General features: G+C 43.4%; 4 protein-coding genes across 58 annotated transcripts in view; 2 read left to right on the top strand and 2 right to left on the bottom strand.

The window, feature by feature from the left end:
- The window catches only part of LOC113658466 (putative leucine-rich repeat-containing protein DDB_G0290503), a 49085-nt gene extending 39546 nt beyond the window's left edge, over positions 1–9539 (top strand). For 44 of the 50 annotated variants that reach the window (XM_047803186.1, XM_047803187.1, XM_047803166.1 and 41 more), the window contains 16 exons: positions 873–935; positions 1050–1103; positions 1339–1401; positions 1516–1569; positions 1805–1867; positions 2772–2834; positions 3507–3569; positions 3694–3747; positions 4015–4077; positions 7099–7170; positions 7260–7322; positions 7545–7607; positions 8044–8106; positions 8219–8290; positions 8511–8549; positions 8848–9539. In XM_047803186.1, the coding sequence (XP_047659142.1) occupies positions 873–935; positions 1050–1103; positions 1339–1401; positions 1516–1569; positions 1805–1867; positions 2772–2834; positions 3507–3569; positions 3694–3747; positions 4015–4077; positions 7099–7170; positions 7260–7322; positions 7545–7607; positions 8044–8106; positions 8219–8290; positions 8511–8549; positions 8848–9401 (1466 nt within the window). In that variant the 3' untranslated portion in view covers positions 9402–9539. The remainder of the gene's footprint in view (positions 1–872; positions 936–1049; positions 1104–1338; positions 1402–1515; positions 1570–1804; positions 1868–2771; positions 2835–3506; positions 3570–3693; positions 3748–4014; positions 4078–7098; positions 7171–7259; positions 7323–7544; positions 7608–8043; positions 8107–8218; positions 8291–8510; positions 8550–8847) is intronic. The other 6 variants (XM_047803181.1, XM_047803177.1, XM_047803178.1 and 3 more) reach the window with 2 other exon arrangements.
- LOC113658470 (gastrula zinc finger protein XlCGF57.1-like) lies at positions 9540–15969 on the bottom strand. The gene is made up of 4 exons (XM_027170957.2): positions 15638–15969; positions 11574–11802; positions 11233–11497; positions 9540–10899 (listed from the first exon to the last, which is right to left on the bottom strand). The coding sequence occupies exons 2-4, from the start codon at positions 11784–11786 to the stop codon at positions 9692–9694; spliced, it is 1686 nt and encodes a 561-aa protein (XP_027026758.2). The 5' UTR covers positions 11787–11802; positions 15638–15969; the 3' UTR covers positions 9540–9691.
- Positions 15970–16108: 139 nt separating this feature from the next.
- LOC113658469 (zinc finger protein 180-like) lies at positions 16109–21215 on the top strand. Of its 6 annotated transcripts, none has more exons than XM_027170956.2 (5): positions 16109–16155; positions 16524–16737; positions 17935–18527; positions 19300–19699; positions 19931–21215. In XM_027170956.2, exons 3-5 carry the CDS (start codon positions 18069–18071, stop codon positions 20479–20481), a joined length of 1410 nt encoding a protein of 469 aa, XP_027026757.2. In that variant the 5' UTR covers positions 16109–16155; positions 16524–16737; positions 17935–18068; the 3' UTR covers positions 20482–21215. The 6 variants fall into 6 exon arrangements, 3 of the variants coding, with proteins under 3 accessions (XP_027026757.2, XP_027026756.2, XP_027026755.2); XM_027170955.2 differs by having other exon boundaries at positions 17931–18527; XR_007138447.1 differs by lacking the exon at positions 16109–16155 and having other exon boundaries at positions 16202–16737; positions 17931–18527; positions 19931–20551; positions 20642–21215.
- A 290-nt stretch (positions 21216–21505) lies between these two features.
- The window catches only part of rdh8b (retinol dehydrogenase 8b), a 4429-nt gene continuing 550 nt past the window's right edge, over positions 21506–25384 (bottom strand). Inside the window, exons 2-6 of the mRNA XM_047803238.1 lie at positions 25135–25296; positions 24801–24980; positions 24591–24684; positions 22651–22834; positions 21506–22202 (exon numbers count right to left, since the gene is read on the bottom strand). Of these exons, the coding sequence (XP_047659194.1) occupies positions 21975–22202; positions 22651–22834; positions 24591–24684; positions 24801–24980; positions 25135–25296 (848 nt within the window). The 3' untranslated portion in view covers positions 21506–21974. The remainder of the gene's footprint in view (positions 22203–22650; positions 22835–24590; positions 24685–24800; positions 24981–25134; positions 25297–25384) is intronic.

Raw genomic sequence — 25384 nt, 5'->3', positions numbered from 1 at the left:
ACCCCGCTACTGCGATCCCTCTACTGGCTTCCGGTAGCTGCTCGCATCCAATTCAAAACACTGATGCTGGCCTACAAAGCCAAAAACGGACCAGCTCCCTCTTACCTCAAAGCCCTCATCACTCCTCACACTGCACCTCACACCCTCAGATCTACAGCACTGCTCGACTGGTTCCACCATCTCTCAGGGTAGGAGGCAAGTTTACTACAATACTCTTCTCTGTTCTGGCACCAAGGTGGTGGAACGAACTTCCCCTAGAGGTCCGGACAGCTGAGTCACTGGTTATTTTCATGTGGCAGTTGACGACCTACTTATTACCACTTCGACTAGCACTTATTTTCTTATCTTTTGCATTTAAAAATAAATAAATAAATAAATAAAACCACATTCTTTGACACTTTCATTGTAACTTTGAACAAATGTTTTAATCTCATGGTATCTTAAGTATGTAACCTAGTGAACCAGCATTAATGTATTCAATGTTAGAGATTTAAGCACTTATGTAAGTCGCTCTGGATAATGGCATCTGTCACATGCTGTAAATGTAAATGTGTCAGAAATAAAGTGTGTTTTGCATTGTGTGCATTGGACTAGAGATGGACTGGAGCTTTCTGAAAGTACAGGATCCAGGGGGGAGGTGGTGGGATTGCTGGACAAGAAAATGTGCAGGACGACTTCTCTTAATAATGGAGAAAAATGTTGTAAATAAAGATGAGGGCTGGTGGGGACCCTGAACTTATGGAGCTATGACCATCATTGCAATAAACAAAGAAAAAAACTTCAACATAGAATTAATTTATAAAATATTTGTATATCTACTGATGTATGTAAACGTCATGGGATTGATTATCATAAGATTCTTTCCCAAACAGAACTTGGAGATCAGCTGAAACAAAAGGACAAGGAACTTTCAGACCTGAGAGACAGTAATGCAGGTGAGAGACCAGTTTCTCCATCCAGACTTCATCATGCTACATCACTCTCCATCCCAGCACAGTGGGACATATACACAGACATGCGTGTGATTTTGACAGTTTTCTCCTAAACAGAGCTTGAAGATCAGCTGAAGAAGGACATTTCAGAGATGACACACAATAACACAGGTGAGAGACGAATTTCTCCACCCAGACTCTTTCAGACAGCACAAAACAAACATCCAACGTGATCCAAACCAGACCATAACTTGTTTAGCTGCATTTTATTCTTATATCAGATCAATTGGCAGGAAATAGGAAGTGCCTGATGATGTAGTTAGAGCTCAGTTGTAAAATATCTGTATAGTTACCGATGAACGTAAACGTCATGGGTTTGATTATCATAAGATTCTCTCCCAAACAGAGCTTGAAGATCAGCTGAAGCAAAAGGAGAAGGAACTTTCAGACCTTAGAGACAGTAATGCAGGTGAGAGACCAGTTTCTCCACCCAGACTTCATCATGCTACATCACTCTCCATCCCAGCACAGTGGGACATATACACAGACATGCGCGTGATTTTGACAGTTTTCTCCTAAACAGAGCTTGAAGATCAGCTGAAGAAGGACATTTCCGAGATGACACACAATAACACAGGTGAGAGACAAATTTCTCCACCCAGACTCTTTCAGACAGCACAAAACAAACATCCAACTTGATCCAAACCAGACCATAACCTGTTCAGTTGCATTTCATTTTTATATCAGATCAATTGGCAGGAAATAGGAAGTGCCTGATGATGTAGTTAGAGCTCAGTTGTAAAATATTTGTATAGTTACAGATGAACATAAACATCATGGGTTTGATTATCATAAGATTCTCTCCGAAACAGAGCTTGAAGATCAGCTGAAGCAAAAGGAGAAGGAACTTTCAGACCTGAGAGACAGTAATGCAGGTGAGAGACCAGTTTCTCCACCCAGACTTCATCATGCTACATCACTCTCCATCCCCATACAGTGCGCTCTAATTGGTTAAAGATCATTAGATAGATTTTTACTAGACAAGTGAATACAGGTGGAAAAACTAAGATACTGAGTCACTCCACAGTTTGTATGTTTCCACCCTGCCATACCTAAGAGATGTTGTACAGTCTTATGGCAAAGAGTTCCTCAGTCTTGTAGTAGAGCATGACAGAGACAGCAGTCTGCCACTGAACACACTCCTCTGCCTGGTTAATATGCTGTGGAGTGGGTGGTGGGTGTTTCCAGGATGGAGAGCAGTCTGTCAAGAGTCCTTCTCTCTGCTACTGTCACCAGTGAGTTCAGCTCTCCTCCAACCACAGAGTCTGCTCTCCTCATCTGTCTGTCCAGTCGTGCCACATGTCTCTATTTGCAGCTTCCTTCCCAGCACACCACAGGATGGAAAAATATACTAGCAACTACGGTTTTGTAGATGTGAAGCATTTTATTGCAGATGTTGAAGGATGTGAGCCTTCTAAGGAAGTATCGATCACTCTGTCCTTTCCTGAGGAGACTATCCATGTTCATGGTCCAGTCTAACTTATCATTCAGCTCCAGCCCCAGGTATTTGTAGATCCCGTCCTTGGTCTTGGGGCTGTTCAGCTGCAGATCAAAGTGCAGCCATTCAGCCTGACATACTGTGGCCTATCAGTGAGGTAGTCTGTGATCCATCTCACCAGGCCACCTGGATGTGGGGGTGTGAAGAGGTGCAGGAGGACCATGATCGCAATAAACAAAGAAAAAAACTTAACCTTAGAATTAATTTGTAAAATATTTGTATGTCTACTGATGTACATAAATGTCATGGGTTTGATTATCATAAGATTCTCTCCCAAACAGAGCATGGAGATCAGCTGAAGCAAAAGGAGAAGGAACTTTCAGACCTGAGAGACAATAATGCAGGTGAGAAACCAGTTTCTCCATCCAGACTTCATCATGGTACATGGATTAGTAGGATAGATTTGTGGCTTGGTAGCAACAGTCAGTTTTGCTGTATCACTGATGATAAATCTGTGGAATCATCAGTCTGGTTCCTCAGGACTAAAGAACTATCAGTCAGGCACCATCTTATCTTAAGGCATCATCTTCCTATCCTGAGCTATTCTTAATCTGTTCCAAAGTAACAAGGTGACACTGATTTGTAACGAGGGATCATCAATCTGCCTTAAAGTATTAACTCAGTCTCCAGTGATCATCATCCCACCAGGAGATATCATGGGTTTGTCTCCTATCTATCTATCTATCTATCTGTCTGTCTGTCTGTCTGTCTGTCTAGCTTTATAGGTCTCACTGATCTGCGAGAATATTTCATATCTTCAGCTTGTCTCATGTGGACATCAGTCCATATGATCTGAATGGTCCTAGCTCAGGGTTGGTGAGCTGAGATGAGGTTCCTTCCTCTATTCCAGCTCTTTAACACTCAGTTACAAACAGTTCACTGTCTCAGTTTCAGACCTACATAAAACTCTGCTCTTGACCCCTGTGACAGGCTGCAGGTTTCTGTTCCTCTTCTGTGCTCCACAGTCCAGCTGGTGTTTCATGTGTTTCATCTTCACATCATTTTCTCCCAAACAGAACTTAAAAATCAGCTGAAGAAAAAGGAGAAGGAACTCACAGATCTGAGTAACGTTAATGCAGGTCAGATATCCAGATATCTCTTTCATTCATTTTTATAAATTAATCTGATTTTTTTTCCACTAATTTGAAGTGAAAATCTTGTAATTGTCTCATAATGTTATGATCTCCTAAACACCAATTAAAGATCAGCTGAAGAGGAAGGAGAAGGAAATTTCAGATCTGATGAACAGTAACACAGGTGAGATCTGTTTCTCCACCTCCACTCTTGTTTAGTTGCATTTAGTTTTTGTATTTTGACTTTCCCTCATGGGAGGAAAAACTGAGCCGGTTATAGGAAGTGTCTGATGATGTGTGACAGCAAATGTGGAATGATGGAGCCGTGACCATCATCGCAATAAACAAAGAAAAAAACTTCAACATAGAATTAATTTGTAAAATATTTGTATAGTTACTGATGTATGTAAACGTCATGGGTTTGACTATCATAAGATTCTCTCCCAAACAGAGCTTGGAGATCAGCTGAAGCAAAAGGAGAAGGAACTTTCAGACCTGAGAGACAATAATGCAGGTGAGAAACCAGTTTCTCCATCCAGACTTCATCATGCTACATCACTCTCCATCCCCATAGAGTGTGCTCTAATTGGTTGAAGATCATTAGATAGATTTTTACTAGACAAGTAAATAGAGACTGCCTGCGTATCTACCACTCTTCCTACATTCACACAATATGTTCAATGCCACACCGGAGACAATAAAACTCTAGACCTGCTGTATACAAATGTAAGGGACGCATACAGCTTCTTTCCCCTACCTCCAATGGGCTGTTCGGTACACAGCTTCGTCTCTCTGCTTCCTAAATAGCTTTTTATGAATAGCGTCTCTTGGGTAAAGGAGTGTTAATAGGCATAGAGTTTGGTAAACTGGGATGTCTGGATGCTGTATGCTTACCAACCTTGCGGAGTTGCGGACTGTTGAGTGGAGGATACTCTACATCACAGGAAGCCCTCATGTCTGTCATGCCTTCTGGCTTTAGCATTTTAGTTATGATGTCATAGCTAGTCTTGCCGGAGTCCCTGTCTGAACTTTGCACATAATTTACATTGTCCATAATCAGACTACAGTCATACCTAACAATTTTTCTCTCTCTGTTGAGCTATTTATGCCACATCCGAGCTCCCAGTGTTCCGAGTTCCTAGCCTGATTGTCTCTTCCTGATGTTCTGCCCCTGGTTGGAGTCTTGTCACCCGGTGGTCACCCTGCCAGGGGTTGATCTGCATGGTCAGCCAGTGTCTCATGGAATTGTTGTATATGAAGTCTCCCGGAGACTGTCATGCCTTCTTTTGTACCAATGTTGTGTCAGTCAGCTGTATGGTCTGGTCTATATCAGCAATCAGGTCTGTGCTGAACTCAGAGTTTATGATGACCCATTAGGTCCTCAGGAGCTCTCGGTTTATTTATTTTTATTCTTATATTTTCTTCTTCTTCTATATTTATTTCTTTATCTTTATCTTCTGTTTCCATACTTCTATAAAGCTACTTTGAGACAACGGGAATTGATACAATAAATTGAATTGAACTGACTTGAATACAGTGGGCACGGTGGCTTAGTGGTTAGTGATTCCTGCCTCCGCCTTGTGTGTGTGGACATTGCATGTTCTTCACGTGCCTCGGGGTTTCCTCCGGGTACTCCGGTTTCCTCTCCCGGTCCAAAGACATGCATGGTAGGTTGATTGGCATCTCTGGAAAATTGTCTGTAGTGTGCGAGTGTGTGAGTAAATGAGAGTATATGTGTGTGCCCTGCGATCGGTTGGCACTCCGTCCAGGGTGTATCCTGCCTTGATGCCCGATGACGCCTGAGATAGACACAGGCCCCTCGTCACCCGAGCTAGTTCGGATTAGCAGTAGTTTATGAATGAATGAATGAATGAATGAATGAATTGAATACACACCCAAGGTGAAGAGAGAACCACCACAGAAAAAGTCTGTGAAGATTTGTTCCATGAGGGTCAGTGAGAGACTAGGAGTCTGTTTCAATACTATTGACTGGGAGACACTCTGCAGCTCGAGGACATTGGACAACCACTGCAAAACAGATTATATCAATTTCTGTGTGGAGAATACTGTACCATCTAGGAGGGTACAGTGTTTCTCGAATAACAAACCCTGGGTGAGCAGTTAAGGATCAGTAAATGGTGATCAGCTCTGAGTAAGTGAATTGGACTTTGTTCCCATTTCCTCACACCCAGTGTTGTCCCTCTCCACCCTACTCCAGATCAGCAACCACCCATCATTTGTCTGGAGTGACTTCACCTCACACCTCATTCAGACCTCACTACAAATCCCCTGACTGCCCCCCATATCTTTTCACAACCTTTCACCTCTGTTCACTCATCTTTGTTTTCTCACACACCCCCTTCTTAACAAACAGCCCCAGACTGCTCATGGACTGTGCTGAAGCCTGGAGAAGGTCCCAGTCCAGTAGAAAACTTCCAGTGTGGTTCAATTGCCAAAGACTGCATACCCCAGGAGCTGAACCACATCAGACCTGTTGCATTAAACTCCCATTTGATGAAGACCATAGAGGATCATCATCTGTCACCTCCATTCCTTAGTGAGCCCAGTGCTCGACCCACTGTGGTTTGCATATCAGCCTGGCATCAGTGTGGAGGATACAGTGATCTACCTGCTGCACTGGGCACAGACTCACCTGAAGACTACCGGGTACACTGCGAGAGTCCTATACTTTGACTTCTCCAGTGCTGTAAACACAATACAGCCAGCACTGCTGCAGGGGATGCTTGAGTGGTCAGGGCTTGGATTATCACCTGGTTGCATGGACAATCGACTACCTCAGCATCAGACCACAGTATGGTGAGGTGACTGTGTGTCTGAGGTGGTAGACTGCAGCACCATGGCTCCCCAGCACAGAGCTATTTCTGTTCCTTTTTACACTGTACACCGTAAACTTCAGTTAAGGCACTACCACCCGAAGGTTCTCAGATGATACAGCCATTGTTTGACTTGACGTGCACAATTATGTGAAATAAAAAAGAATACAGGAATTACTTTGTTGCCTGGTGTGAGTGTAACCACCTGCACTTGAACACCAGGAAGACAAACAATAGACTGGACTGGCTGGATAACAATGAAGCTCTGTACAAGGAGGTCCAGAATGGCCTTCACTTGCTAAGAAGACTAGGGTCCATTGGAGTGGCAGGACGTTATTAAGGACTATTATTCCTTACTATGGAGGACTCTGTGGAAGAAGTGGGTGAAAAGAGGATGTTAGCTAAGCTGGCATCTATTAGGAACAACATCTCTCACCCCATCTTATCTTAATCACTCATGGCTGTTCTGTTTATATTCAGAAGGAGATATTGTTCACACAATTATCTTCTAAACAGATAGAAGGAGAAGAAACTCTCAAATGACTTCATTTAGGATTTCTGACTTACACTGTACACTCGACTGCTGCAGAGTCGTAATTTGTGGATGTTGCTTAACATGTTTCTGTTGGTTCCTGACTTTCAGACACACTGTATATCAAGGCTTTTGTTTGTTAACCCTTTATCTTCTGCATTTCCTGTAGGGGTGAAAGAGGAGAATGAACGTCTGCATGATCACCTGGCAACACTGAATGAGAAACTCAAGGCAACAGAGAGTGAGAATCTTTACCTCATGAAATCATTTTCAGCTCATTTCATGCTCAATTCTTGTTTATGCTGTTTGACATGATTCTGTCCCAAACAGAGCTTGAACATCAGTTGAAGCAAAAGGAGAAGGAACTTTCAGAACTGAATGAGAAGAATGCTAGTGAGAGATCAGTTTTTCTACCCAGACTCCATCATGCTACATTGTTCTTAGCCTGTTCTTTTTGGATGAGAACTTAGCGAGTAGTAGATCTGTTCTCAATCCTACTCATGTTGTTGACAACTGTTGTTGTTTTCTCTTGGTGTATTTCAACATAAATTGTTTTTCTCTATTTTAGTTCATTCTTCAGTCCATTAACTCTTTTGTTTTCCATGTTCTTTGGAGATGTGATTGAGCGTCTGCGTGGAGACGTGAGGAGACTGAACAACCGAGTCAAAGCCCTGCAGAGTGAGACACTTTAAAATCCCTCTTTCATCTCACTTCATTCTGAATATTTAAATGAAAGTGAACTGTAAGTAATTGGTTCTAAATAACTTCTAAGTCTAGATGATTTTATTGACTGGTAACAGATGATAAAGTTGGATTCAGAGAGCATTTCTCCTTCACTTACTGTACACACTCCACCTGTTTCATGTGGAAATGCTGTAGTCTTCAGAACTGAGGATCAAGATGTGATTAGAATCCATCTCGAAGTATCACTCACCCGCATCCTGCTCTGATCAGTCTGGGGTTTAGGTGGCACTAATTTCCAGCTGTTGTTTTTCAAGAGTTCAGGCTTTCACCACATTCACAGCTGAGCTCCGGACTTCCTGTTAAGAGTCCTGAGAGTCGATGCTCTAAAGACTGTTTTCTAAAAGACTGCATTTGATTTTCTCCCAAACAGTAAGTGATGATCAGCTGAAGCAAAAAGAGAAGGAAATTTCAGACCTGAAGAAAGTGAACACCAGTAAGAACTCTTTCACTCTTTAGGAGTCTGAAGAACTTTATTCTTTAGTAAAAGCAGATTCTCTTTTATGACACTGATGACTTCAACCCTTTGTTTTTCTTCTTCTCTGTAGAGCTGCTTGATGAGAAGAAGAATCTGCAAGTACATGTGACCAACCTAAATAATCAATTAGAGGAGCTGAAGAGTGAGACACTTTACCTCAAATTCATCACATTTCATTACTTTGAGGAACTGAATCATGTTGGTTTAAATGGAGTACAATAAGCAGCATCACGAAGCTGTGCTGGTTTCACTGGGTTCATTCTCTTAAATGTTTAACTGGTTGAACTTGATGAGGATCAGATGGCAGTTAAGGTGGAGATCGTTAATCACTTATTCTTGTTCTTTTCTTTCACTCTGAACAGAAAATCCAGACACAGTCTCGCCTCCATCCGTCTCCATCAGTAAGTTAAGATGCAACGTTACATTGATGCGGTTTTATATTTTAATAATGATCGATCACACATCTAGGCATTGACTGATAAATGTGTTGAATAATTCATGAGTTAGAGATGCAGTCACATTACATACAGCTAACATCCTTGAGAGGTTTCTAAACTAAATGGCTTTACACCGGATGTGAGTCTAGATTTGGCCACTCCCACTTTACCAGAATTGTCAGATACGGCGGCCACAGGTCAAATCTAGTGAATGTGACTTAGCATTCAAATAAAATGGAACTTTTAACCCTTGTGCCCCCAGGGTCTCTACAGTATGACTCCGACACAGCTCACAAGAATCTCCTGATCTCTAATGACCACCGGTCAGTGCGGGGTGTTAAGTATGCCATCGAGCGACCCAACTACCGGAGTCGCTATGACACGGTGATTGCTGCCCTCACAATAACAGGCTTCAACGGTGGCCGAGCGTACTGGGAGGTACAGGTGAAAGAGCGCTTGTGCTACACTGTGGGTGTAGCAGCTGAAACTGCACCCAGAAAAGGAAAAATCAGGTTCAGTCCCAGTAACAGCTACTGGGTCATACAGAAGGAGAACAATCAGTACTACATGCTAATGGAACAACCTTTCCTGCTCCACCTCACGGACAAACTCAACATCATCGGGGTACTCCTCGACTTCGACACCGGGGAGGTGGCCTTCTACAACTCTGAAACCAGAACAATCCTCGGTGTGTTCAGAGGGATCCCCTTCACTCATAAGCTCTACCCCTTCGTGGCTACGTGTGGCCGAGAGGGTCCAGAGGACTGGCCCATAGAGCTGCTGGATACTGGCTTCCCAACATGGCTTCATAACTAACACAAAACAAAACACACACACACACACACACAAAACACACATACACAATATTCGCCACTATACAGTATAAAGCTTTAAAAATAATGATACCTTTGTGAATTTTGCATTAATTTCTGAAATAAAAACAAAATGTCTTGCTTTCAGGTTTCTGTGTGTTTTATTACATCTAACATGTATATAGTTAACTAATCAGTGATGAGGGCCATTAGTCCACACCTGTACTGTAACTGTGGAGCAGTAATGAGTTATTGCACTGAGAACCCTGAAGAAGATTAATTTCTCATGGAGTTTCAGGCCATGGATGTTCGTTGGTGGGATCCTGAGTCGATCCCTGCAGTGAGGGGCGGAGTGTTGGCAGTGTCCCGCATGCCGTCTTGCCCGTGTTTTTTTCTGTGTTGGTGCAGCGAGCTCAGGAAGGTGAATTTCTCTCCGCAGATTGTGCACTGATATGGCTTCTCCCCTGAGTGCATTCTCTGGTGCTGCTTCAGCGTGCAGGTCCGTGCGAAGCTCTTGTCACACTGTGTGCATTTGTAGGGTCGTTCTCCGGTGTGCGTCTTGCTGTGCTGGTGCAGCGTGAACTGCTTCCTGAAGCTCTTACCGCAGGCTGTGCAGTGGTAGGGCCGCTCGCCCGTGTGGATGCGGCAATGGCTGCGGAAGATCCCGTGGCTGGAGAAGCGCTTTCCACAGTCGCAGCAGAGGTACGGCCGCTCGCCGGTGTGAGTCCTCTCGTGACAGAGCAGGTGGCTGGCCTGTCTGAAGCTCTTCCCGCAATGTGAGCACTGGTACGGCTTCACGCCGGTGTGGACGTTTTCATGCAAGCGGAGACTGTCCAGGCGCGAGAATGTCTTTTCACAGGTTTGGCATTTAAAGGGCTTCTCCTTGGTGTGTGAGCGCTCGTGAACCTTGACGCGTGGCGCATGACTGAACGTACGCTCACAGTACGAGCAGCGGTATGGCTTCTCTCCAGTGTGGGTCCTCAGGTGGGCCTTGAGGTTCCCCTTGGTCCGAAAGGTCTTTCCGCACTCCCTGCAGGAGAACGGTCTCTCATTGCTGTGCGTCAGCATATGTGCTTTGAGTCCTGACGAACCAGCCAGGTTTTGTCCGCACACCTCACAAACGAAACCGCTGACCCCCGTGTGTCGACTCGTGTGCAGCTTCAGTTCGGCTGATGTCACAAACCCTTTACCGCACTCCTCACAGCAGAACCTCAACTCCTTTGCATGTCTCTTCATGTGGTTCCGCAAGCTTGACGCTTTACCGTAGCTTTTGTCACACTGCACACACTTGAATGCTCGGTCTCTGACAGCCTGATCACTCAACCTGTCATCAGGCTCCGGTAACGACTCCTTCACCTCTCCGTTCACATCGGAGGCTCTTTCCATAACGCTGGACTTGTGGCTCAAAGCTTTTCTCGTCCGAGGTTTGAGTTCGTTAACATGCGGTTGTTTTCTTACATCATCTGGTCTTCTGAATGAAGGAGACCAGCTTTCACTCTCACCTGAAAGAAGCATCAGTAATTAGCTGAGTTCATCTCTAATAAAGTTACTCAAGTAAATTCACAGATTATTGCTAACCTAAGATTTATTTTCTTCACAGAAATAAACCAGTGATTAACTCATATTAAAGTTAGACATTAAATTAATTAAGACATTAAACACAACTTCGACCTGCTCCAGAGGTTTCATTCAATTCAGTCTTTCTGTTCTTTAGATGTTTTATTGATGTTAGAAATAAAGAAAAATAAAGCCATGCGGTTCCTGCATCTTTATTAAACTTATATTTACTGTTGTTTTAGTTTTTCTGTGAATGTATGTGTATGTAAAGGACACACAGGGGGGAGGTTTATCCTCGTAGTTAGTCTTCCATTCTCCGTCTTCATCATTCTCCGTCTCTTCTTTCCTGACAGACGCAATCAGCTCCATCGCCCTACAGTCCACCACCTTCACAGAACACGTCATCAGTGGAGTGTGTGGCACGCACTCAACCTCACACACCTCACGCTCAGCACACACACTCTGTGTAGAGTCTTGCACCACTGCAGCGTTGAGATCAGCTTTACACACCGAGCACAAAGCTGGTGTAGCTCCGTTCACCTCCTGAGAGGAAACAAACACGAACGATGAGAAGATGACGAGTGAGAAGATCCAAGGTGCTGATCGTTCTCACACATACCTCACACGTGTTTAAGGATTTCTGTCGCTGCAGAGTTTCCTCCAGCACAGACACCAGCTCTCTGAGCTCACACACTTCAGCGTGGAGGTCGGAGATGTCGGCCATGGACAGCTCGGTTCCCACCGCCTTGGTGCAGGAAGATAAAGGATCACAAAGCAGATGAAGCTGCAGGACAGCTTCTTCTCCTCCACCCACACACTCCACCTCCATCATGCACTCCACCTCTTTACTGAAACACAGCAGAACAATAATACAGGAGATTACAGTAAATAAATCAGAGCAACAGAAAACACTTACAGAAAGCAGAGATCTAATCCTGGGTCTCATCGTTTCTCTCAATTCTCTCATTATCTTAATTATCTTTGAAAAAAACTTGAGCCTTTTTTCTGCTGGAAAAAAATAGTAAAACTCGAAATTATGATCGTGTAAAAACACAGTGAAAACTTCTGCAACACAGACACAGTGCCAGGAAATAAACGGACACATTAATCACGCCACACTCCTCATCGTTTTGACGTCACATTCCTCATCGTTTTGACGTCACACTCCTCATCGTTTTGACGTCACACTACATATCGTTTTGACGTCACACTACATATCGTTTTGACGTCACACTACATATCGTTTTGACGTCACACTACATATCGTTTTGACGTCACACTACATATCGTTTTGACGTCACACTACATATCGTTTTGACGTCACACTACATATCGTTTTGACGTCACACTACATATCGTTTTGACCTCACACTCCACATCGTTTTGACCTCACACTCCACATCGTTTTGACATCACACTCATTTAATCATTTAATAAACACTTTTATTTCTCTACATAAACTTTTTATTTCTCTACATCATGTTGACGACACAAACGACACTTTAAGACTCACATTGATGGACTTACTAAACTCACTTGGGCTCAAACAAAACATCACTAGTGCAACTCATCGACGTAACCACACACTAGATTTAATAATATCACACAGAATAGATGTCACTGATATAGATATCATTCCCCAAAGTGATGACATCACAGACCATTACCTCATAATGTACACACTACCTATAGAACAGACTAACTGTGTCTCACCACGTTATCGACTCGGTAGAACTATTATTCTGACCACCAAAGACAGATTCACAAATAACCTGCCTGATCTGTCTGGACTTCTTACTGTACCCTCAAACACAAACGTATAATAGTATAATAGTCATACTCACACCCTCAAGAGGGAGACCCGTAACCTCGAACGGAAATGGAGAAAAACTAAATTAGAGGTGTTTAGAATTGCGTATAAGGACAGTATGTCCAGCTACAGACAGGCTCTAAACGCTGCTAGGGCTCTGAGCACCTGAGCAAACTCATAGAAAATAACCAGAACAATCCCAGGTTTTTATTTAGCACAGTGGCTAGTTTAACAAAAAATCAGAAATCTGAACACACTATTCCATCCCATTTCAGTAGTGAGGACTTTATGAGATTCTTCACTGATAAAATCGAAAGTATCAGGAATAAAATAGGTGACGCCCAACATATGAGAGCAACCAGTGACACAATCTCACCTAAGGCTTTACACAGCTTTACAAGTACAGGACAGGAAGAGTTAGATAAACTTATTACTACAGCTAAATCAACAACATGTTCACTAGACCCCATCCCAACTAAATTACTGAAAGAAGTGTTACATAAAGCTGGTGAGCCTCTTCTTAATATCATTAACTCCTCGTTATCTTTAGGTTACGTCCCGAAGTCTTTTAAGTTGGCAGTTATTAGGCCACTCATCAAAAAACCTAACTTAGACCCTAATGAACTATCAAATTACAGACCTATCTCACACCTCCCGTTTATGTCTAAAATACTTGAAAAGGTTGTGTCTGTTCAACTGAGCTCCTTCTTACAGGAGAGCAACATCCTTGAAGAGTTTCAGTCAGGTTTCAGGCCCCATCATAGCACAGAAACTGCACTTGTTAAAGTTACAAACGACTTGTTCTTAGCTTCGGACCAAGACTGTATGTCACTATTAGTTCTACTTGACCTTAGTGCTGCATTCGACACTATAGATCACAACATTCTTCTAGATCGCTTACAATATTACACAGGTATTCATGGTCAGGCTTTAAGCTGGTTTAGATCCTACCTGTCTGACCGATACCATTTTGTAGAATTAAATGGTGAATCCTCCAGTTTACTACCCGTTAATTATGGGGTCCCTCAAGGATCAGTTCTAGGACCTCTGCTTTTCTCTATATACATGCTTCCATTAGGGAACATTATTAGAAGACATGGGATTAGTTTCCATTGTTATGCTGATGACACACAGTTATATATCTCATCAAAACCAGATGAAATAGCCACAGTGTCCAAATTAACTCAGTGTCTTAGAGAGATAAAAGACTGGATGAGCTGCAACTTTCTATTGTTAAACTCCGATAAGACAGAAATACTACTCATAGGTCCAAAAACCAGTGCACATAAACTCTCACAACTTAACTCCCATTTAGAGGGATGTACTATTACAAGTAGCTCGACAGTGAAAGACCTCGGTGTTATATTAGACAGTAACTTGTCTTTTAAAAATCATATCGCCCATACTACCAAAACAGCCTTCTTCCACCTTAGAAACATTGCCAAGCTGAGAAACATCCTGTCTGTATCTGATGCTGAGAAGCTAGTTGATGCCTTCATGACCTCTAGACTGGACTATTGTAATGCATTACCAGGTGGTTGTCCTGCATCTTTAATAAATAGGTTACAGTTAGTCCAAAATGCAGCTGCCAGAGTTCTCACTAGGACAAGAAAGTATGACCATATAACCCCAATTTTATCATCTCTACACTGGCTACCTGTTAAGTTTAGAACTGATTACAAACTGCTGCTACTTACGTACAAGGCTCTTAATGGTTTAGCTCCCATGTATCTAACTAGTCTTCTAACACGTTACAATCCTTCACGCTCTCTGAGATCACAAAACTCAGGACTTCTGCTAGTTCCCAGTATATCTAAGTCTACTAAAGGTGGTAGAGCGTTTTCGTATTTAGCTCCCAAACTTTGGAATAGTCTTCCTGATAGTGTTCGGGGCGCAGACACACTTTCCCAGTTTAAATGTAGATTAAAAACTCATCTCTTTAGTCAGGCGTACACATAATACATCCCATAATATCATGCACCAGTACATCAGACCTGCACATTTTTATGAACAGCAGATATGTTAATCCCTTTCCACTGCTTCTCTCTTTGTACCCATCCCGAGGCATCCAGACACTGTACCAGCTCCCAACGTCCTCTGTGGGACGAAGCCTTTGGACGTCCACTGAGCCGAGGCCGACTCTAAGAATCCTGAGACATCTCCAGTTAGACTCTGTGGTACTCAGAAGATCAGAAGTCCTTGAACCTCACACCAATACAACATTTAACTGACTGTATATTACAATCACACCCCCAGTGTCACCCATATGAGGATGGGTTCCCCCTTGAGTCCGGTTCCTCTCAAGGTTTCTTCCTTTACCAATTTAAGGCAGTTTTTCCTCGCCACTGCTGCCTGAGTCATCTCAGACTTGCTCATACGGGAATAAATACATACACACTGTGAACTATATACATCTAATAATAATCTAGAATTTTTATTCTGTAAATTCTTATTTCTTTTATTATTCGTTATTTCTTTTATCATTAATTATGTTTACCTTCTGCTCTGTGTTTATGTTCTGTAAAGCTGCTCTGAGACAATGTCTATTGTAAAAAGCGCTATACAAATAAACTTGTATTGAATTGAATAAACTGCAGTGTGTAAAAGTTCCCTCTGATCTGTCAATCCACCAATCACACAGAAATAATCAGAATAAATAAAAGCAGCACATGATGTAGGACCTCTGCTACATCTTACTGCCCCTTCACATGTAAATATATTTACTATCTAATAATATAATAACCTGCTGATATTATAAACACAATGTAACCTGTGTAATCTCACTAACAACAGGCTGTGTGAGATTAATAACGCCAGGACATTAAATCACTCACAACACAGTAAAAATATGTGAGAATTATTGTACATTTTACCTGCAATAATAAATTTATTCTGAATTCTGTGTCATCACACAGCTCTGCTGCTGCTGCTGCTTCTTCTTCTTCTGCTGCTGTTGCTGTTTGGGATGAAAGCAGCGCTTCATCTCCCCCTGCTGGTGACGGTCTGAACTCAAAGTTACTTCACGGCTATAATTAGATATAATAATGATGTAAATATTTTTACACGTTTAACTTCTGGTGATTGTGAGAACTATGTACTGGTGAACAGGTGTGTATTAATATATAACTATCTTATATAAATGAATGCAGTGTAAAAAAACAGATATTTAACATATTAATGCTGATATAATGATATCGTGTGGATATAATGAGTAATAATCCTATTTTAATCGTGTTAAACTGAGTTAAATAATGACACGTGAATCTGTTTAAAACTCTCTGATGTTTCTGAAGGGACACTTTTGTGTTGACAAACACGTTTTTATACTTCCGCATCCGGTATAAACCGGAAATAGCCGTCGGGTGTCAGCACGTGCTCGTGTGTGTTTGTGGTATGAAGAGCTTTTATTGTTTAAATGTCACGTGTTTTGAGATGTCACGTGTTTCTGTGTCTTATTGAGCTCAAATACAGACATGATGCAGTAAAATGAAGTGAATTATATGAACTTTAAAGTGTTTTGTGTTGTATTAAAGACAGAAACACCACATGGTGTTTGTTTACTTTGTACCACAGATCAGTGTTTGTTCTCTGTGCTCTGATTGGTCAGGAGTTTGGTGACGTGTTGTTCATGTCTTCATGTTGTGCTCTGATTGGTCAGGAGTTTGGTGATGTGTTGTTCATGTCTTCATGTTGTGCTCTGATTGGTCAGGAGTTTGGTGACGTGTTGTTCATGTCTTCATGTTGTTTTTATTGGTGCAGAATGATGTCAGTGGAGCGTGTGTCGTGGTGTGAGGGTCTCCAACAGGTTCCAGCACACATGATGGTCTCTGTACAGTCAGTCGCTCTGAACACTGATCTCTCCATGAAGGACATCGAGCTTCTCCACACTCGTATTAATGCGTTGAGGAAGGAGGTGGCAGAGCTACTCCACGAATTATTAACACACGACCCACAAGCTGCGCTACAACACCAGGTGAGTGGGTGAGGGGTGGAGTAGAGCTTTAACACCAGGTGAGAGGGTGGAGTAGAGCTTTAACACCAGGTGAGAGGGTGAGGGGTGGAGTAGGGCTTTAACACCAGGTGAGAGGGTGGAGTAGAGCTTTAACACCAGGTGAGAGGGTGGAGTAGAGCTTTAACACCAGGTGAGAGGGTGGAGTAGAGCTTTAATACCATGTGAGAGGGTGGAGTAGAGCTTTAACACCAGGTGAGAGGGTGGAGTAGAGCTTTAATACCATGTGAGAGGGTGGAGTAGAGCTTTAATACCATGTGAGAGGGTGAGGGGTGGAGTAGGGCTTTAACACCAGGTGAGAGGGTGGAGTAGAGCTTTAATACCAGGTGAGTGGGTAAGGGGTGGAGTAGAGCTTTAACACCAGGTGAGTGGGTAAGGGGTGGAGTAGAGCTTTAATACCAGGTGAGAGGGTGGAGTAGAGCTTTAACACCAGGTGAGAGGTGGAGTAGAGCTTTAACACCAGGTGAGAGGTGGAGTAGAGCTTTAACACCAGGTGAGAGGTGGAGTAGAGCTTTAACACCAGGTGAGAGGTGGAGTAGAGCTTTAACACCAGGTGAGAGGTGGAGTAGAGCTTTAACACCAGGTGAGAGGGTAAGGGGTGGAGTAGAGCTTTAACACTAGGTGAGAGGTGGAGTAGAGCTTTAACACCAGGTGAGAGGTGGAGTAGAGCTTTAACACCAGGTGAGAGGGTGGAGTAGAGCTTTAACACCAGGTGAGAGGGTGGAGTAGAGCTTTAACACCAGGTGAGAGGGTAAGGGGTGGAGTAGGGCTTTAACACCAGGTGAGAGGTGGAGTAGAGCTTTAACACCAGGTGAGAGGGTGGAGTAGAGCTTTAACACCAGGTGAGAGGGTAAGGGGTGGAGTAGAGCTTTAACAGCAGGTGAGAGGTGGAGTAGAGCTTTAACACCAGGTGAGAGGTGGAGTAGAGCTTTAACACCAGGTGAGAGGTGGAGTAGAGCTTTAACATGTAGTGATCAGAGACCAGTACCAGGTCATTTACCACTTTAACCAGTGCTTCCTGATGAGACCTAAATCCTGACTCTATTTCCAGATCAGAGCAACGTAGAAAATGACATTTATTTTTAAATGTTTTAATAATTAGTAAATGTTTTAGAAGTAAATTGTGTAATTGTATGTTGTGTTTTATTTGTCGTCAGGCAGCGTTTTGTCCTGCACTGAAGGCTGAAGTGAAATCAGAGATCGACTCTGTTGTGAAACTGGAAGTGTGTTCAGCTTCTGAGTGTAAAGCTGAACCACATCACAGCCACCATGGAGACCTGCACACACTCACACGGATGGAGGAACACATGGCTGTTTGTAAAAACGAACCTGAGCCAGTGGAAATTTCACACACTGTACACACACACACTACACACACACACACTACACACACACACACTACACACACACACACTACACACACACCACACCTTCATAATGTAGCATGTTCATTACATCTGATGGATTGCAGAAATTCAGACATGATGCATAACAAAGAACACAGTCTGAAGAAGGAAGAACATAAAGATGATTGGTGCAGAATGATGTCAGTGGAGTGTGTGTCGTGGTGTGAGGGTCTCCAACAGGTTCCAGCACACATGATGGTCTCTGTACAGTCAGTCGCTCTGAACACTGATCTCTCCATGAAGGACATCGAGCTTCTCCACACTCGTATTAATGCGTTGAGGAAGGAGGTGGCAGAGCTACTCCATGAATTATTAACACACGACCCACAAGCTGCGCTACAACACCAGGTGAGAGGGTGAGGGGTGGAGTAGGGCTTTAACACCAGGTGAGAGGGTGGAGTAGAGCTTTAACACCAGGTGAGAGGGTGGAGTAGAGCTTTAACACCAGGTGAGAGGGTGGAGTAGAGCTTTAACACCAGGTGAGAGGGTGGAGTAGAGCTTTAACACCAGGTGAGAGGGTGGAGTAGAGCTTTAACACCAGGTGAGAGGGTGGAGTAGAGCTTTAACACCAGGTGAGAGGGTGGAGTAGAGCTTTAACACCAGGTGAGAGGGTGGAGTAGAGCTTTAACACCAGGTGAGTGGGTGGAGTAGAGCTTTAACACCAGGTGAGAGGGTGGAGTAGAGCTTTAACACCAGGTGAGAGGGTGGAGTAGAGCTTTAACACCAGGTGAGTGGGTGGAGTAGAGCTTTAACACCAGGTGAGTGGGTGGAGTAGAGCTTTAACACCAGGTGAGAGGGTGGAGTAGAGCTTTAACACCAGGTGAGAGGGTGGAGTAGAGCTTTAACACCAGGTGAGTGGGTGGAGTAGAGCTTTAACACCAGGTGAGAGGGTGGAGTAAAGTGAAACCAAATCTGAAATTAAAGTTTGTATTTAAAATCTTTTGATATTTTAAGTGACATAAAAATCCTTTTTTAATAAAATGCGTCACAAACAATAATTAAAAATAATTTAGTTTAATAAATAATTGTAGTTTGTGAACCATTTAGTTTTATTTCAGCACATTTTACATCAGTGTTTTAGATATTATTGAATATAAAGGTGTGTTTTATTTGTCGTCAGGCAGCGTTTTGTCCTGCACTGAAGACTGAAGTGAAATCAGAGATCGACTCTGTTGTGAAACTGGAAGTGTGTTCAGCTTCTGAGTGTAAAGCTGAACCACATCACAGCCACCATGGAGACCTGCACACACTCACACGGATGGAGGAACACATGGCTGTTTGTAAAAACGAGCCTGAGCCAGTGGAAATTTCACACACTGTACACACACACACTACACACACACACACTACACACACACACACTGACGAACACACACCACACCTTCGCGTTAAGGCTTGTTCAGTGCAGCTTGTGGATTGCAGAACCTCAGACATCACACACACTACTGAAGAACCCAGTGTGAGGAAGCGAGGACATGAAGATGATACCGATGATGATGATGATGATGATAGCAGTTATGGTAAGTTCTCCTGACTATGAAGGTTCTAACACAGTAAATTATTATCAGGCTCTTGAGGTTCTGCCTTTACACAAACTGAGGTGTGTGTTTATGTGGAGCAGGTGATCCTGAATCTCTCCTGGAATTCTACACATTTAAACGTCTTTAATCGAAATCTATTTTTACTCATTTACACATCGACTCTTGTTTGTGACTAAATGCGACTTTCTATTTTTTGATCTCTTCATGAAGCTCCACCTAAAACCAGAGGAACATCTAAGAAAACAGGAGTAAAAGCGACGGGACGCTCCAAATCGAAGCTCCGCTGTGAGGAACCTTCTGAGAGGCGGTTCTGCTGCTCCATCTGTGACAAGAGCTTCACTATAGAGTTCAATCTCCTCAAACACATGAAGCTCCATTCTGGAGAGAAACCGTTCCACTGCAGTCACTGTGGCAAAACCTTCACCCAGTTGTTCAACCTGACGTCTCACCTGAGGATCCACACTGGAGAAAAGCCTTTCCCTTGTAGCCAGTGTGGAAAAAGTTTCTCTCAAGCCTCCAAGCTCAAAACTCACCTGAGAATCCACACAGGAGAAAAACCCTATGCCTGTCAGACCTGTGAGAAATGCTTCTCAGACTCGTCCACACTTAATAAGCACCAGAGAACACACACTGGAGAGAAACCGTACCGATGTGTGACGTGTGGGAAGAGTTTTGGACAGTCAGCTCACCTCATGAAGCATCACCGCTCACACAATCGCAAATCATTTAAACGTTCTTCAGATCCGGATTATAGAAAGTAATTCTCTTCGCTTTTATCTTCAGCATCATCCAAAGATGTCATGAAATTTTGAGTTTAAGAGCAGTGATGAGGTGTGATGTTCTGTGTAGAACAGTGATGAGGTGTGATGTTCTGTGTAGAACAGTGATGAGGTGTGATGTTCTGTGTAGAACAGTGATGAGGTGTGATGTTCTGTGTAGAGCAGTGATGAGGTGTGATGTTCTGTGTAGAGCAGTGATGAGGTGTGATGTTCTGTGTAGAGCAGTGATGAGGTGTGATGTTCTGTGTAGAACAGTGATGAGGTGTGATGTTCTGTGTAGAGCAGTGATGAGGTGTGATGTTCTGTGTAGAGCAGTGATGAGGTGTGATGTTCTGTGTAGAGCAGTGATGAGGTGTGATGTTCTGTGTAGAGCAGTGATGAGGTGTGATGTTCTGTGTAGAGCAGTGATGAGGTGTGATGTTCTCTCTGGACTGTTTAGTCATCATCATGTTCTCTGTGGAGCTCTGATACATCACACTTTACTTCCTTCTCATTTTGTTGCTTTAACTGGTTACTGTTCCTTGTTTTATTTGGTAAGGTGAGATGATGAGTGTTCGTGAAGGACAGCAGTCATGAACATGGTCTAGTTCACACTAATACACACACACACACACACACACACACACCAATACATACACACACTATACACTAATACACACACACACACACACACACACACACACACACACACACACACACACACACACACACACACAGAGTAATACTAACACACACACATACACTCCCTCACTCACTCATTCCCTCACATTATGGTTTGGATGTTCAGGCAGCTCTTCACCCAAACATTCATTCATCTTCTACCGCTTATCTGAACTTCTCGGGTCACGGGGAGCCTGTGCCTATCTCAGGTGTCATCGGGAATTGAGGCAGGATACACCCTGGACGGAGTGCCAACCCATCACAGGGCGCACACACACACACACACTCTCTCATTCACTCACACACTCACACAGAAATACTAATACACACACTAACACACACACACACACACACACACACACACACACACACACACACACACAGAGTAACACTAACACACACACTATACACTAATACACACACTAACACACACACACTATACACCAATACACACTAATTCCTGCACTATACACTTCTTTCCTGAAGCTCAGCTTTATTTTACACTTCTCATGTTTAGATAAGAAATAAATGTCACAAGAGAGAATGAGATTTGAATCTATGCAAATTTAGTTTACTGTAAATTAATAAATATAAATAATTGTGTTGAATTCTTCAGATGTGTGACGTCTGGTTTGTCTTCAGTGTTTTATTCACAAACCCAAAGTACTGACCGAAAACTGAAGGATATGAGATTTATTTAATGAATAATGAGAAAGGTGTGTGTGTGTGTGTGCGCGAGTGTGTGTGCGCGAGTGTGTGCTCGAGTGTGTGCGCGTGTGTGTGTGCGCGTGTGTGTGCGTGCGAGTGTGTGTGTGTTAGTCAGGTTGGACAGTTCTACTCCGTACACACATACAGGTGAGGCACTTGAGTGTGTTCATGCTGATCTTCATGACTCCTCCCAGGTTGAAGAGCAGGTGATGGAGCGAGCGTACAGAAAGATCTCCGCTCTCGTCAGCCATCTTCAGAGCCACCAGCGGCGTGAACAGAGGGTTAGTGAGGGTGCGGAAACGAGGATGCCGGGTCTCCATCACCTGTTTAGTGCTCTACACACACACACACACACACACACACACACACACACACACACACACACACACACACACCAACATGGAGAGAGAAAAGCAAAGCAAGTGAAGATCACAAGGAGGAGTCAGTAATAGCATCCTACATCACCCCCTGACCCTGTGAGATGCCTCCAACACCACAGAAAGCTCCTGAAGACCAGATCATGAGGAGTCTTCAGTGTGCACGCTCTGCACCAGTCAGGGGTAAAACTGGAACATTGTTCTCAGGAGTTTATAGATTCTCACCGACTTGGCAATGAGCTACAGATGATCCAGAACATCAGAGAGAGCCCAGCAATGACCCCCTTCAGACCACCCTGATTACAACAGAAGGATGAAGAAGCTCCATCCTGCCTCAATGTCAGGTCTCAATTTACCCCAAAGATCTCGACAGGGCAATTAATGAAAACATAGTATGTGGTGTTACCATGGCGATTTGCTGGGGTGATTGTCCCAGTGCCTGGAAGACGTCCACTGAAGCCGGAAGATAAACGTTCTTGAAGTAGTGAAGTGTCTCAGCGTCACATCCAGGGTAATCTTTCTGATAGATCCCCTCCGTCATTCTCAGCTCAAACTCAGTGTGGACAGGACCGGGCTCTATCATCGACACACTGGGGATGGGAGGGAGGGGGGTATGAACACACACACTAATAAAACACCCACACCACTGAACACACACACTAATAATACACCCACACCAATGAACACACACACACTAATAAAACACCCACACCAATGAACACACACACACTAATAAAACACCCACAACACTGAACACACACACACCACTGAGCAGCTGCACCACTGAACACACACACACTAATAAAACACCCACACCAATGAACACACACACACTAATAAAACACCCACAACACTGAACACACACACACTAATAATACACCCACACCAATGAACACACACACACTAATAAAACACCCACACCAATGAACACACACACACTAATAAAACACCCACAACACTGAACACACACACACTAATAAAACACCCACACCACTGAACACACACACTAATAAAACACCCACACCAATGAACACACACACACTAATAAAACACCCACACCACTGAACACACACACACTAATAAAACACCCACAACACTGAACACACACACACCACTGAGCAGCTGCACCACTGAACACACACACACTAATAAAACACCCACACCAATGAACACACACACACTAATAAAACACCCACACCAATGAACACACACACACTAATAAAACACCCACACCACTGAACACACACACACTAATAAAACACACACACCACTGAACACACACACACTAATAAAACACACACACCACTGAACACACACACTAATAAAACACCCACACCACTGAACACACACACACTAATAAAACACCCACACCACTGAACACACACACACTAATAAAACACACACACCACTGAACACACACACACTAATAAAACACCCACACCAATGAACACACCCACACTAATAAAACACACACACCACTGAACACACACACACTAATAAAACACCCACACCACTGAACACACACACACACTAATAAAACACACACACCACTGAACACACACACACACTAATAAAACACACACACCACTGAACACACACACTAATAAAACACCCACACCACTGAACACACACACACTAATAAAACACCCACACCACTGAACACACACACACTAATAAAACACCCACACCACTGAACACACACACTAATAAAACACCCACACCACTGAACACACACACACCACTGAACACACACACTAATAAAACACCCACACCACTGAACACACACACACCACTGAACACACACACTAATAAAACACCCACACCACTGAACACACACACACCACTGAACACACACACTAATAAAACACCCACACCACTGAACACACACACCACTGAACACACACACACTAATAAAACACCCACAACACTGAACACACACACCACTGAGCAGCTGCACCACTGAACACACACACACTAATAAAACACCCACACCACACACACCACTGAACACACACACCACTGAACACACACACACTAATAAAACACCCACAACACTGAACACACACACCACTGAGCAGCTGCACCACTGAACACACCCACACTAATAAAACACCCACACCACACACACCACTGAACACACACACCACTGAACACACACACCACTGAACACACACCTTGGATAAAATGTGTACATTAACTACAGACTGATCTGTCATCTAGATATGATCTGGTTCTTATTTAAGAGTTTAGAGTAATATGCTAAATTTTAATGTCATTAGACAAGTGTGTGTGTGTGTGTGTGTGTGTGTGTGTGTGTGTGTGTGTGTGTGTGTGTGTGAGACTCACTTGATGTTAAACTTGAGCAGCTGCATAGCAAGACTTTCACAAAACCCCTCAACAGCAAACTTGGATGCAGCGTAGACATCATTAAACACCACACCTTCAAACACACATGCAGAGAATAAAACATACGACACACAAAGCAATACAATATGAGAGAACACACACACACACAGACATAGACACACACACACACACACACACACACACACACACCTTGCAGGCCCATGGTGCTACTGATGACAATGATGTGTCCCGCTCTGCGTTTCTTCATGTCTGGAATGACGGCTTTGATCATCCTTATCACTCCAAACACATTTGTCTCAAACACACTCCTCACTTCCTCCATGGACACACACTCCACCGGGCTGACTAGACCCACGCCTGCGTTATTAACTACACACACACACACACACACACAATATATATATGCTGCAGTGACCAAATGAGATTACTAGCATTTAATTCTCTCCTCTGAATAGAACTGCACATATGTGTGTGTGTGTGTGTGTGTGTGTGTGTGTGTGTGTGTGTGTGTGTGTGTACTTACCCAGAATGTCTATGTGTCTATCTTTAATGCTGTTGATACACTCTGAGACAGACTCGTCACTGCACACATCAAGTGTAAAGAGAGAGAGAGTTTTGCCGTACGCTTCACCCACTGCCTCCAACAGTCGTTGTTTCTTCTGCAGGTTCCTCATCGTAGCTATCACTACACACACACACACACACACACACACACACACACACACACACACACACACACACACACTGTTTTTAAAAATCTGCTCATATCCAAT

The sequence above is a fragment of the Tachysurus fulvidraco genome, chromosome 18 (genome assembly GCF_022655615.1).
Source record: "Tachysurus fulvidraco isolate hzauxx_2018 chromosome 18, HZAU_PFXX_2.0, whole genome shotgun sequence".
Classification (NCBI taxonomy): Eukaryota; Metazoa; Chordata; class Actinopteri; order Siluriformes; family Bagridae; genus Tachysurus; species Tachysurus fulvidraco.
Note: the sequence above shows the minus strand (reverse complement) of the source record. Positions and strands in the feature narration are given on the sequence as shown.